Source organism: Simochromis diagramma, unplaced genomic scaffold (genome assembly GCF_900408965.1).
Source record: "Simochromis diagramma unplaced genomic scaffold, fSimDia1.1 OVJJ01000606.1, whole genome shotgun sequence".
NCBI lineage: Eukaryota > Metazoa > Chordata > Actinopteri > Cichliformes > Cichlidae > Simochromis > Simochromis diagramma.
In genome coordinates this window covers 457,077-469,482 of record NW_024387233.1, presented here as the reverse complement: position 1 = coordinate 469,482, position 12,406 = coordinate 457,077, and the positions used below count along the sequence as shown (strand labels likewise).

Below are 12,406 nucleotides of genomic sequence, written 5' to 3'. Positions count from 1 at the left end.
ACCCTTAATCGCTAATCATTGTAATTTATTTTAACAAGTTAAACGTTAGTAATTAATTTTAAACCCTGGCTCGACCTGCAGCCTCCACTCAACGATAGATTAAATAAATAGTTCATCATTTTATTTTTTTGTTTGGGAAATTATTTTTTAATAACAGAGACATATAATAACATTTTGAAAGCCAAAAATTTGGTTATTTCTCTTGCTTTGACCCTGTTCTGAGGTTTCCTTAGCTGTGCACTTTACAGATCATAGATGACAAACAGAAAATAAAAGTCATCAAAAAGCTAGCATTGGTTGTGTGGTGTGGTTATCTTTACCGAAATGTTGGTCAGTAACATACATCAGGCCATTGTCACAAACATTATTTACTGCAAACCAAGAGGTTAAACATGTCAAAATAAGAAACGCTGCTGTGTGTTAACAAGGCAAAGCTGCTGGTTTCTCATATTTACGTGGCAAAATTAACCAGTGATCGAGCGTCAGCTGTACAGAATGAAATAAAAACAAACACACAGGAACAACTGTAACACCGAGATAAATAAAACTTTTTTTATTGCATTCGAGTAAATACACCAGTTAAGGCCAGATAATTGACACCCTTGTTCTTTTTGCAGCAGCATCATAATAAAGTGTAAAAAAGAAAAGCTGTTTGCGCGTGTAAGCAACAGTGAGATATAAAAACGTAACATGCTGCATCGTAACACCGAGGAGTCGGAAGTGAATGAGGTTATGATGAGAAGGGCTGGAGTGTTTACCTCGTTTTCTACAGGTGAGAGGCTGTAACACTGACTCGTACAACTGGGAAAATGATAAGAGTATAAAATAGAGACACATGGGGGGGAAAAGCATCTTCTGCTGTAGTGTGCCAAACACATCAATTTGTAAACCTCCAGATCGACTGAAGCAACAAGATTCAAACAAAGTGCCTGTGGGCTGTTTAAAATTCAGAAACCGTGATATAAAAACATGTCAGAACCTAAAATTCATTCATTATTCTCATCAACACTGAAACACTTGGAGCTCGGCATCTGGATGCTGAAAGGCTTCAGCAGGTCGTGAGTTTGACGCCTCAGCACGCCACGGTTTGGTCAAAGTGTCTCTTTCCGTCCAGGTACAGCATCGACTCTGTCAGACACACAAAACATCCACATCAGTACACACAGCTGTTCTCCTTCCTTTCAGTTTGATCTTTGAATACAGAACAAGTCAGATCTGTAATCCCAGATTAATCAACAACTCTATGTGCAGGATTTTTTTTTAAGTTTTTAAAGTTTGGCTTTTATTTGGTGGCTGTGGAGGAGCTAACATCACGGGTCACCTGTAGATTAACCTGCCAGCATACGCTGCACCCAGTGAGTAATGAAATTGCAACAGGTTGTCATGGAAACCTGAAAAAAAAGCTGAAAATGCTGCTGAAACATCTACTATTCCTAGTTTTTAAAACGTGACACAGTAAATGTCTCGGTAGAAAAGAGTGAGTCAAAGCGAGAAGTGCCGATCAACGAACGCGTGATCATAACAACCACCAGCTAAATTAACATTTAAAAACCGTTTTAATAGCTGATTTCTTTCGGCACTGAACGTGGAAGTTTGTTTGATTTATTTTGAAAGGAACTTACTGACATGTATATAAATCAGATTTATTTTTTTAACTGTTTCCTGTCTGCACCGGCTCACCTCCATAAGTCTTGGGCATGATGTTGGGGACGTCGCGGTCTGAAGTGAAGGTGAAGTGGAAGATGTTGGTGGTGTTGTGCTGTCGGGTCAGCGGGTCAAACACCTCGCTGTGAACTCTGACCTGGACGTACGTCCCCTGAGTGTAACACACCTGAAAAACAAAGACACAAACAGCCGAAGCACAAAAAAGACATAAAAACGTCATTTATCCTGTTCATGTATTTATTGTCCTTATTTTTTGTCTCGTGTCTCCTGTTCCAGTGGTGGATGCTCATATTAAAGGTGGACAGAGAAACGTGTTGCTTAATTCTTGTTTAGCCAATTAAAGGAGGCGGGGCTAAAAAGGCCAGTTTTAGAGACAGGATTCACTGAGAGGCTGCTCCAAGGTGTCAGAAAAATCAGGATTATTTTGAACTTTGAATCATCCAAAGCTTCTCTAGCAAAGTCCAAGTATAAGAATATGGAGCAGTAGAGGTGACCTCCGATAATTCAGTTCAAAACATCTTCATTCTTGGTCTAATCTCAGTCACAAAAACACATGTAAAAAAAAAAAACCATCTAGTTCCTATGATATAATTTTTTACAAAAAGTGCTGTAGGTGTAAAAAGTTAGCAAATAAAACATCATCTTACATTCCTCTTAAAGGACAATCACTTTACTTTAGCTCCATTTTTGGTCTCCATCAGCTCCAAGTGAAATATTTCACTTTTTTAATCTAACTCCTCCCTTTTTTTTCCCCATTGGCTGGCCTCTAACTAACTCTGAAAGCCATACAGGTAGTCCACCTATAAAGAGGACGCTCTGACCTGCGATGAGAGCATCAGCAAAGATCCAATCTCCACAGGTTTCTGGAAGAGGATATCATCGACAGCCACCAGACTCGGCCGACAACCCCTGCAACACACGGCAAGGAGCAACAACATTTACAGCAGTTATTCTTTAATGTTTCTTTAACCCTTTAGTCTAAATGTCTCACCCGTAGGAGCAGGCGTTGGCCCAGCCGAGCTCGTAAGCTTTCCTCATCAGAAAACCTCCAAATATCCTGTTAAAGATGTTCCTCTCCTGGTCAACACAAACACAGAAACAGGTTTTTTAAGTTTTCCAGCTGAAATAATTTAGGGTTTAAACTGGGAACATAAATGAAACTGGAAACCACAAAAGATCCATTTCCCCCATGTAAACGTAGCTGCTGGTATTTAGGAAAAAAGAAACACAACTCAAGGAAATATCCAAGTAAAGAGTTCATATATATACAAGGTGTGATTACAAAAAGCTTTAGGAATCTCCCCTTCAAGACCATCTCCTCTGGTCTACACAGCTTCCAGCATGAATCCTTAAAAGTCGTGTTCCTGAGTCCTGAGCTTTGCACTGTACGCTCTTTATTATCTCCACGAACTTCAAACCTCAAACTTCTGTTGATCAAAATAAGCCGTCTTTCATGTGGAGGAACATCGCTGATGTAGAGAGTCGAGTCTCCGGCTATGACAGAGCAGCACATCGGGTGGACTCGCATCGTCTTGCTTTGGTACAAACAGCTCCAGAGGCTCCAGTTAAATCTCCAGGGAAGACTTAAAAGGCTGAATTCAAGTTAGAGGTGCACGAGAAGATGATCTTCAGTGGGAAAGTGACCAGAAATACATTACGTAAACTGGCTTTTCAATCACACCTTGCATATATTCACAGCCTAAAATGAACCTCAGTGTAGAAATAAATTCTCCTTCTTATTATTTATCCGTCCTCTCACCTGAGGATGGCAGATCTCCAGTCCTTTCAGTTTGGCATCTTCCATCCACACCGAGTTTGGGGGCAGAATTCTGCTGCGGAAACTGACTGTGCTGCAGAAACATCCACAGAGATTTAACAGAGTATCTTAATATATGAAGCAAATATAACATCCTCATGATATCCTGTGATGTTTCAGTCGTACTTGGTGTCCAGGGTGTTGAGGAAAAGGCCGTGAACGACCGTCCTCTCGTCTTGTGTGGGAGCGACCTTCAGCAGCGACGCAGTGCTCAGCTCCACACGGCGGGATTTGTTAGCTGGAGGAGAGTGAGCGTCAAGATCAGCGTGCAAAGACTAAGCTCTTCATAAAAGCTGCGATTGTTTCATCGGCTCTCACCTTCGCCTTCCTGCAAGAGTCGTTCTTCCTCGGGTCCTTCAGGCGTCAGTGGATTTACAAACGCTGCCCTGAAAAGGGAAAAGAAGCAGAAACACAGAGTATTAAATAAGTATGAGAGAAACACAGCATGAGTTTACCGTGCCACTTTTAGGACTGAGAAGCAAAGCTCTGTGCAAAAATAAATCTGCACAGGAAATGGGAAATAAAATGATTTCCGTGCACATAATTAGTCCTCAATGAAAACACTTTCTCGATGCAGAGAGCCAAAACAAACAAATGTAACAATGCAAAATCTCCTGAGGCAGCACACGAGCAGAGGACAGAATCCAGATGTAGAGTGCTGGGCTGGGCAGAGAGCCCCTCATAGTTATTAATCCTAACTCTTAAATCTCTGTGAGGTAAGATACTCAGAGAGTCGATCAGATCTATGCCACTTGGACCCTAACAGCCTCTGTAACATGGAAACTATAACGCTACTTTCATTAACCCCCAAACTGTGTTTCGTAGGCAAATAAAATGACTTTTGGTTCTGTTGATCACAACTATGTCAGATTTTCAAAAAAAGGGCCCTGGGATCTAGAAATGGGATTCTCTAAACTCGTGTTTTTTCAAAATAAAAGCACTGGCACTGTACAGGATGTAATACCTCTTGTTTCCTGGGTCTCGGGCCACCATGACGAATGTAGCATCCAGAACGGAGGCGTACGCTCCGTCACGGTACTGCAGGAGAGACAAACACTTGGTTTTTATTTACACCACCAGCGAGCATAAACAGGGTTAAGACTCTTCATTTAATTACTCTCTTTGTATATATTGCATATAGTCGAGTCAGCAGGTTAGGCGAGCCCACCTGTGACATGTGGATCTTGGCTTCAATGGAGGACTTCCCCACCCACGTCACATGACCTGTGAACTTGATGTCGCAGTCGGGGTAGATGACGTGCTGCCTCATGTCTGACCAAGCGCGCACACACACACACACAAAGATATTAGTGGTGAACAAACCAAAGTGGTTTATTGTACCCTGTACCTGAGAGATTCTTACCGATTTTGTCCACCAGGGCGGTGACAATAGACAGAGGAGACCTCTTTAGTTCTGAGTTGTAGGTGTGAGAGTAAGAGATGAGGACTGAGGAAGAAAGAAGAGGAGGAATTACAGTTAGGTCCATAAATATTTTGATTCTCTACATTACCACAGTGAATTTGAAATGAGCCACATGCAGACTTTCAGCTTTAATTCAGTGGGTTGAATCCTTTCGTTTCGGTGGACAAGTTAAATAACTCAAAACAAAACGTTAATTTCTAATACTTAGTTGAAAACCCCGTGCTGGTGATCACAGCCTGAAGTACTGAGCTCATGGTCATCATCAGATGCTGGTTTCCTCCTGCTTAATGCTCTGCCAGGCCTTTACCTGTTGGTTTGTGGGTCTCTCTGTCCAAAGCTTAATCTTCAACAACTGAAATACATGATCAGCTGGGTTAAGCTCAGGCGACTGACTGGTCCATTCAGGAGTGGGTTGCTTTAGCTATATGTTTGGGGTCATTGTCCATCTGTATTATGAAACGCCGCCCAATCGGTTTGACTGGGTTCAGCTGGGTTTGAGCAGACAGTGCGTCTCTGAACACATCAGCATTGATTCGGCCCCTTCTGTCCTGTCCAGCCCAGTCTAGCCTCCCTTTTCTTGAGGATCATGACTGGCTTTCGCTTTGCAGTGAACCCTGAGTATTTACTTTCACACCCACTTCTCTTTATGGTAGACTTGGTAGACCTCCTGGAGAGTATCGTTCACTTCGATGGCTGGACGTCCAGGTCTTTTGGCGTTGCTGAGTTCAGCAGTGCTTTCTTTCTTTCACAGGATGTACCAAACTGTAGATTTTAACACTCCTAACACTCCTGTAACAATTTCATCCAGTTTGAATGTGGATACCCTCAAATAAAAGCTGAGAGTCTACACTTCCTGTCCATATTTCAGCGCCCAAGTTTAAATGAACCTAACTGTGTAATTAGTGCTTGAATGAGTGAATCATCTAATCTGCTGTGTACCTGCTAAACTGTCCAAGTCCTCCAGGATTCTGCCAAACCTGAAACGAGACAGAAAACAGTTAGAAGGTCAAAACTGAAGCGCAGACGTACTGGACCACATTAACTCAAACAGCAGGCTGCATTCATTTTCTGATGACCGCGCACAAACACAGGGTTCAATTTCTAGCATTTAAACAGGCGAGTCATAAAAGCAGTCAGTACAGTAGCTATGAAGTTTTTGCAGCATGCTGTAAACAAGTTTGTTTCTACTGTAAACAGACACTTTAACACAGGGGTCTTTTTGGAGCCTGCCTCCAGTGGCCATTAGGGGAAGTGCAGCTTTTGGCTCTGGAGGTTCTTGCTTATCCAATACAAAGAATGCAACTGAACCCGTCACCATTCACATGGAGGAGACATGGATTTATCAGACTGTCATGTAGCTCTTAGATTTTCCTTTCATGGTAAACGTACTGTTGGTGCCCGTTCACTCACTTTACTGTCTCCACTTTCTGCATGTTTACCTGACGGTGTTGTGGTAGGTCAGATACTTCTCCCTGAGCTGTGGCTCAGAGCCCAGGGGCAGGTGCACCTCCAGGTAGCTGTCCTTCATCCTCTTGGCAGGAAGTTCGTTCTGAGATTTGGCCAACATGGATGACAGTGAGACACGCTCCGCCATGGCCTGCTGATGGTCGCTGCAGACGAGAACGAGACCGCATCACTAAATATAACATGTTAAAAATAGACTCCCTGGATTTGTTCATGTAAATATATTTCATTGGTATTATTATTATTGATTACTTTTTTTAGATTTATCTTTTATAATATTTATTAAGCAAAAAAGCAATAAAAAGTCCTGTAATTACAGTAAGAGCAAAAATGTCTCATCTAACTGCTGATAAATGAGCTCAGTCAGCTTTATTTTTAGGACTGCAGTTAGAAATACTGAAGGTGAGGGTTGGATTTAGGTGTGTAGGGGTTTGGAAGCTAAAAGCTTTAACAATTGTGTACTGAAAAGTGAACAGCAGTAATCTAACAGACAGGAAATGAACACATTATTTACTTTTTTTTCTCAAAATTCCTCCAGATAAAAATGACCGGCCTTTTTTTCTTACCAGAAAAAAAGACGATTCTACAGCAGATTTAATAGACTGATAAAATTACAGGAGTAACATGAGACGAGAGAGGAACAATATGTGAGTCATATACATGTGTGTCATCTGCAATACAATAACATCTGATGCTGAGGATTTTTAAAATAATTATTCAAGTGAGTGTTGGCACGTAAATATAAAATATCTGGGGTCCGAGAGCAGAACCCTGTGGAACCTCTAAGAGTACTAAAGCTGTCTGACAAAGCTGAACGACCGCAGGTAACAACAGGACAAACCTAAATCTCAAGTATCCAGCCGGACAGCTTTTCACAAAGCAAATGAACAAACTCAAAAGTAACTCTGTGAAAGCAAAATGACCAAAAATGTCTTTTTTGATAATCTTGCCAAAACGTAACGATCAAAGCACAATTTATTACTGCATTCAAAGGCTGCTGACTGAATGGTGGCTTTTAACATTTGCTGAGAAATGATTAAGGATGCTGTGATTTTTAAGGAGAGGCCAGCTGCCGATTCTTTTACAGGCAGAGAGTCACAAACAGATTTGTTTCACCAGAAATGGATTCATACTAAGATTTAAAGTAAATCTATTATATTTTCCTTACTTTCTATCATATATACACTGTTACAACAGCTGATGTTTATATTAACCACAACGTTTGTAAAATGAGGTCAGTCTGTGTGTAAAAACGCATGTTTCTGACAGTTTTTTTCTACTGTTGGGTCTGTATGATGTCACAGAGAGAGGATGAGAATAATATACTCATCTAATGCACAGAAGCCTTAGGTGGCTTAAAGGGGGAGGAGCTAAACCAGCTCATTTCAGACAGCATGAGGTAAATAAAGATGATTTTGAACTGTGAGTCATGCCAGTTACCTCCAGTTTGTGGAAGCTCCCACGATTTCTCTCAGCCTGTTTCGCACTGAAAACAGAAGACGAACCAGATGTATGAAAGATCTGAACACTGGAGTTTGGAGGCTGCCATTAAATATAGCACATTTTTTACAATGTGATCTGAGACTTGCAGCTCAGCAACGTCTGAACAGCAAGAAAACATAAAACTGAAGCTGAGTGCCACAGAGGGAAGAAGACGAGAGAGTTCCTGCTACAGGAAGGTTTGTTTCTGAGAGGAGACGTCTTTGAACATAAAATGCAGCTCTATGAAAAGGCTGAACAGCAGAAGCTGAAACTTCAGTTAGGAGACAGTCGGGGGGGAAACATGCAGGGAGGAGTTAAAATGTAATTAGAGTAAATTAGAAGACAATTAATAAGCTCATCAGTTCAGATAGTTGTGATTCATCTTGGTTTACCAACACGCACCATTTGACACATGAAACTGTGGATTTCCTGTGGAGAAACACAAAGGATTAAACACACAGGGCTCAGAGGAGGACGGACTCATGAGGAGACCAGAATAAACTCAAATGTACAAAGTGAAAACACGTCTGTCCTGAACACAGCAGAGACGTTGTTCCACTAAGGATACAGCAGGTCCTATTTAGGGCCTTGCTTTGTTTATTATTATCATTTTACACAAGTAAATCACACTTAACATGATGGAAACCAGTGAAAATATTCATGGCGTCGCAGCACTATCTCTCATCAACCTTTATGAAACCAGGTACACAAATCCAACATCCCAGGATGCACAACAAAGCTTCTCTGAGAAAACCTTAAAGAAATTCAAGCTTTTTATCTTTAAAGGTAAATTTCCATTTTCCAGGCTTGAGGCAGATTTTCATTTTTACATAATTGTGTGAAGCTTTGTGGTTACAAACAGCTTTTGCTTTCCTCTGCGCACTTACTCCTAAATGTTACTCTATTGATTTAGAATAAAAATAGAATAGAATAGAAACAAACTTGAAACAAACTCTGAATACTTGGGCCTAACACATGTTGTCGTTCTCTGTTCACAATTTATATAATTTTAAGCTCAACTAGGTCATTAAATTTAAGTGTATTGAGCGATAAAAATAATAAATTTCGGTGACTTCAACGTAAAGACCTCCCAAATGCAGAATTGTGAAACTTTTGAGTTTGCATTGAAGGTTTGTTGTGTCATCGTAAATGTTGACGTTTCACCAAAACACGAGAATTTACTATACCTCAGGTGTATAAATATCTAATCTGCCACAAACGCCAGCTGATTGCTAAGAGTCTGGAGGCCTCTAAAATGGCATAACGCCACCTGGTGGCAACAGGAACTCATCATAGATGTGATAATCATCATATTACATGACATTTGCGTTGTGTTGATACTAGCTTCATGTATGTAAACTGTTCCATCATAGCTCTGATTTGACATGTGTTTGCTCACTCTTTACCCCTCTGTGTTCTTGCTGTTAAATCAGGCGATGTGAAACAGGAAGTGCGTTTGCTTTCTTACCCTCGATCATGTCAGGTGCCTTTCCCTGCTTGCCCTGCTTCAACGCTCCTCCCGTGCAGAACGACCTCCTCGTGAAGGACGCGGCCGATCGCAGCAGCAGAAACCTGAAGCAAGCAGAGAAACTCCTGTAATTACCAAGTCCTGTTACAGGCACGCACACCGACCCCCTCTATTTCAGGCCGGGCGTGTGAGCGGTTTAGATCCCGAACAGCTGATCAGACGGACTGTTACCGCCCCCCCATGAGAGGAGCGTGACTCTCTGCAGCTTAGTCACATTTATAGCTCGTTACTGCATGTCCACTTTCTGAACATCTTTTTTTAATGTAATCTCCATGAGATTAAAATACAATTTTAAAAATAAGAGTACATTCAATGATCTTTATTATTGTTAGACTGGGTCACGGGACAGTTATCATGAACAGTAAAGTCAGTGAGTCTGTGTTACCTGGATTAGCAGCAATCTGTCCATTATTTTTAACAATGCATCAATGACTGGAATAACAAAAGGTTCACAACTCTTCTGACAAAGGAATTTAAAAATAACTTGATAACAATACTGATTATTTCTTTGACTCTGGCCTAACCTAAAGATCCTCTGTGTAGAAGAAACCCCGAATCTCTGTTTGGTTTCATCTGTGCCCCTCAGCTGTCGAAGGACCTGCCTGAGGGCCTTCAGCTTTCTTCATCAGTATCTTTTAAAACATTCTCTGAAGTCTTACTTATATTGTCGGTCTTTCTCAGTCGTCTTCTTACAGATTTTACATCTTTAACTAATTTTCCACTGCATTTATAACTAGGAAGTCTCACTGTTTTTTACTCTTCGTGTCACACTCAAGTCGTGTAACAGACAGCAACCTTAGAGCTGAAGAAGAAGGCAGGATGAAGGTGAAGATGAGTCACAAAAGGGAAGTTTTGTAAAATGGTAGTGAGGCCTGTTATGATCTGTGGTTCTGAGACAGTGCTGCTGACAAAAACGATGGAAAGAGGAGTTGAAGATGCTCAGATTCTCACTGGGAGTGAGCCAGATGAATGGGATTAGTTATGATTAGTAATTAGAGACACAGCTCAGGATGAGCGTTTGGACATGTGAAGATGGGGAGAAAGGATGGAAAAGAGGAAGTTAGAGGAAGTTCATGGATGTGGTGAAGGAGGACATGCAAAGAGTGACAGAGGAGGATGAAAAGAAGAACTAGCGTCTTTTTAAAATCAAACATTTTAACTGATAATGTTTCGGCCATTTCTGTTTTTATTATTATTATGTGTGTATTGTACATGTGAAACTCTTCGTAGTGGTCATTTTGACCTCATTACTTATTTATAAAGCGCATGTAGGAGTGTAAACTGCGTAGAGGTTTCTGAACGAGCCTGTGTAGCTGTCATAAGTTAACTTTGGTGTTTATCCTGTGTGAGGCCTCCTGATTTGCTCTGTCTTTATTTCCTGCAGACACGCCCTTCGTGGAAACAGACCCCCGCCCTCTGTGGGTCTGGTTAACTAGCCACTCTTCATTTACACACCACTGAAGTCATAACAGAGAAAGGACCATCACAAATCGCTGTTTATCGCTGCTTCGCTTCCCTCGCTACTCTTAGGTCACTTGTTAACAGCGCGGACGCCGCAGAGACAGCTGTGCACGAGCTTTGTTTTACGTCACTAACCTCTGTGAGAGCATTTTGACCGGGATGACAGAGCCGAGGCCTCGAGGGTCCAAACGAAGCGGGTGGGCTGAAAAAAGGGAGAGAAAAGAAGAAGAATCACAGTTTTCTCTTGAGGAAAGAAAGAGGCTGATGACGGGGTAGCTTCCGCGGTGGCACGCAGCTCCGCCCACTGCGTGATGACGCAGCGCTCAGCATTCGTGGGCCTTGATTCGTGGGCCTCAGTTCAGCCTGTCAGGAACTTTATTTGACAGGGTAACCTTACAAAGTTAGACACAGACAGACACAGTGGTGCTCACTGAGAGATTTTCCAAGTAAACTGTTAGCGCTCACTTTTCTCACTAAACAGCCGCTTAAAAAACTTTTACATTTCTGTTTTTTATATTTCCGTTTAGCCTAAATCTGCCACTCTAATATAATTTGTCCTTCTTATTTTTCTCTCTCGAAATGTTACTCTCTCTGCCAGAACCTTGAACTTTGTATTTATTGAATTACCCATGTTTTTGTCGAACGCGGGTCAGTGAAACAGTAACAAACCTAACTGTATGCATGAGTAAAATATCAAAACAATCTTTGTGTACTTTTTTTTATGAATCTATAAATAATTTCATTTATTTATTAGATGAGTGGATACATGTCGACATGTTGTAATTAAGGTGTTTACCATATCATAGCGTACAAAGCACAAGGGGAAACAAGGGAAAGTGATTCTCCTTTAACCCTCCTGATAGGTTTCAGGTCGGAGTGATCCATTTCAAAATTGAATATTATATTTAAAATTGGTTTAATAGATGTAATCAACATATACAATGAAAGTAGCTAATTTCACATATTTACACGTATATTTCGTGTCACAGTGTCTCTGGAGACTTCATATTTTTTCCAGAGTCATCTGATTTGATAATCAAGAGACAAGCACTGTTAGATGGGAGGGAGGGAGGGAGACAAGCTGGCAACTACTATTATTAAACACTGTACTTAAAAAAGTCATATATCCTCATCGAACCATGATCTGTGAGCAGTAAAGAACACAACTACATCAAATAATGACTGAAATAGTTAGTAATGGAGTTAATAATGAGATATGAACAATGTTTATTCTGTGGGTTTTTTGTTGTTTTGGATAACTAAACATGCCCAAGCTGACCCACGAACGTCATTCCTTCACCTTGGAGACAAACATAACAGAAGGGTTAAAAATGTCTGGTTTTCACTACAAGATACTCCCGAGGCACACCTTCCCCTTAGTTGTTGGTTTTTTTTTAGCTGAACACTTTTCTGGACAGGCAAACGTTCTGGTCCGTCTTCTACAAGTGAATGAACAACAACGGTAAGATATATGAGAAGAAAATAACGTATAAGACGCGTCATAAATAAAGCAACTAAAACAACCACGTTATACACTGTTAGGGACATTAAATGTCTTGTATTGCAT

The 12,406-nt window shown here is 41.0% G+C and overlaps 1 protein-coding gene across 2 annotated transcripts; it reads right to left on the bottom strand.

Annotated features, from left to right (window-relative positions):
* Positions 1 to 525: 525 nt before the first annotated feature.
* Positions 526 to 11,160, bottom strand: LOC120746937 (acyl-coenzyme A thioesterase 9, mitochondrial-like). Of its 2 annotated transcripts, XM_040052506.1 has the most exons (16): positions 10,975 to 11,160; positions 9,319 to 9,422; positions 8,253 to 8,279; positions 7,809 to 7,854; positions 6,344 to 6,514; positions 5,844 to 5,881; positions 4,845 to 4,928; positions 4,650 to 4,753; positions 4,446 to 4,519; positions 3,800 to 3,867; positions 3,608 to 3,719; positions 3,425 to 3,515; positions 2,657 to 2,742; positions 2,487 to 2,574; positions 1,681 to 1,831; positions 526 to 1,128 (listed from the first exon to the last, which is right to left on the bottom strand). In XM_040052506.1, the coding sequence occupies exons 1-16, from the start codon at positions 10,986 to 10,988 to the stop codon at positions 1,073 to 1,075; spliced, it is 1,314 nt and encodes a 437-aa protein (XP_039908440.1). In that variant the 5' UTR covers positions 10,989 to 11,160; the 3' UTR covers positions 526 to 1,072. The 2 variants fall into 2 exon arrangements, with proteins under 2 accessions (XP_039908440.1, XP_039908442.1); XM_040052508.1 differs by lacking the exon at positions 8,253 to 8,279.
* Positions 11,161 to 12,406: the final 1,246 nt, after the last annotated feature.

What these genes read in the sequence shown, in the direction of transcription:
- LOC120746937 (XM_040052506.1), bottom strand. An exon ending in GCCAACGCCTGCTCCTACGG is followed by an intron (nt 2,575 to 2,656) that starts GTGAGACATTTA and finishes CGTGTGTTGCAG; the next exon opens with GGGTTGTCGGCCGAGTCTGG. An exon ending in CATGCCCAAGACTTATGGAG is followed by an intron (nt 1,129 to 1,680) that starts GTGAGCCGGTGC and finishes TGTGTCTGACAG; the next exon opens with AGTCGATGCTGTACCTGGAC.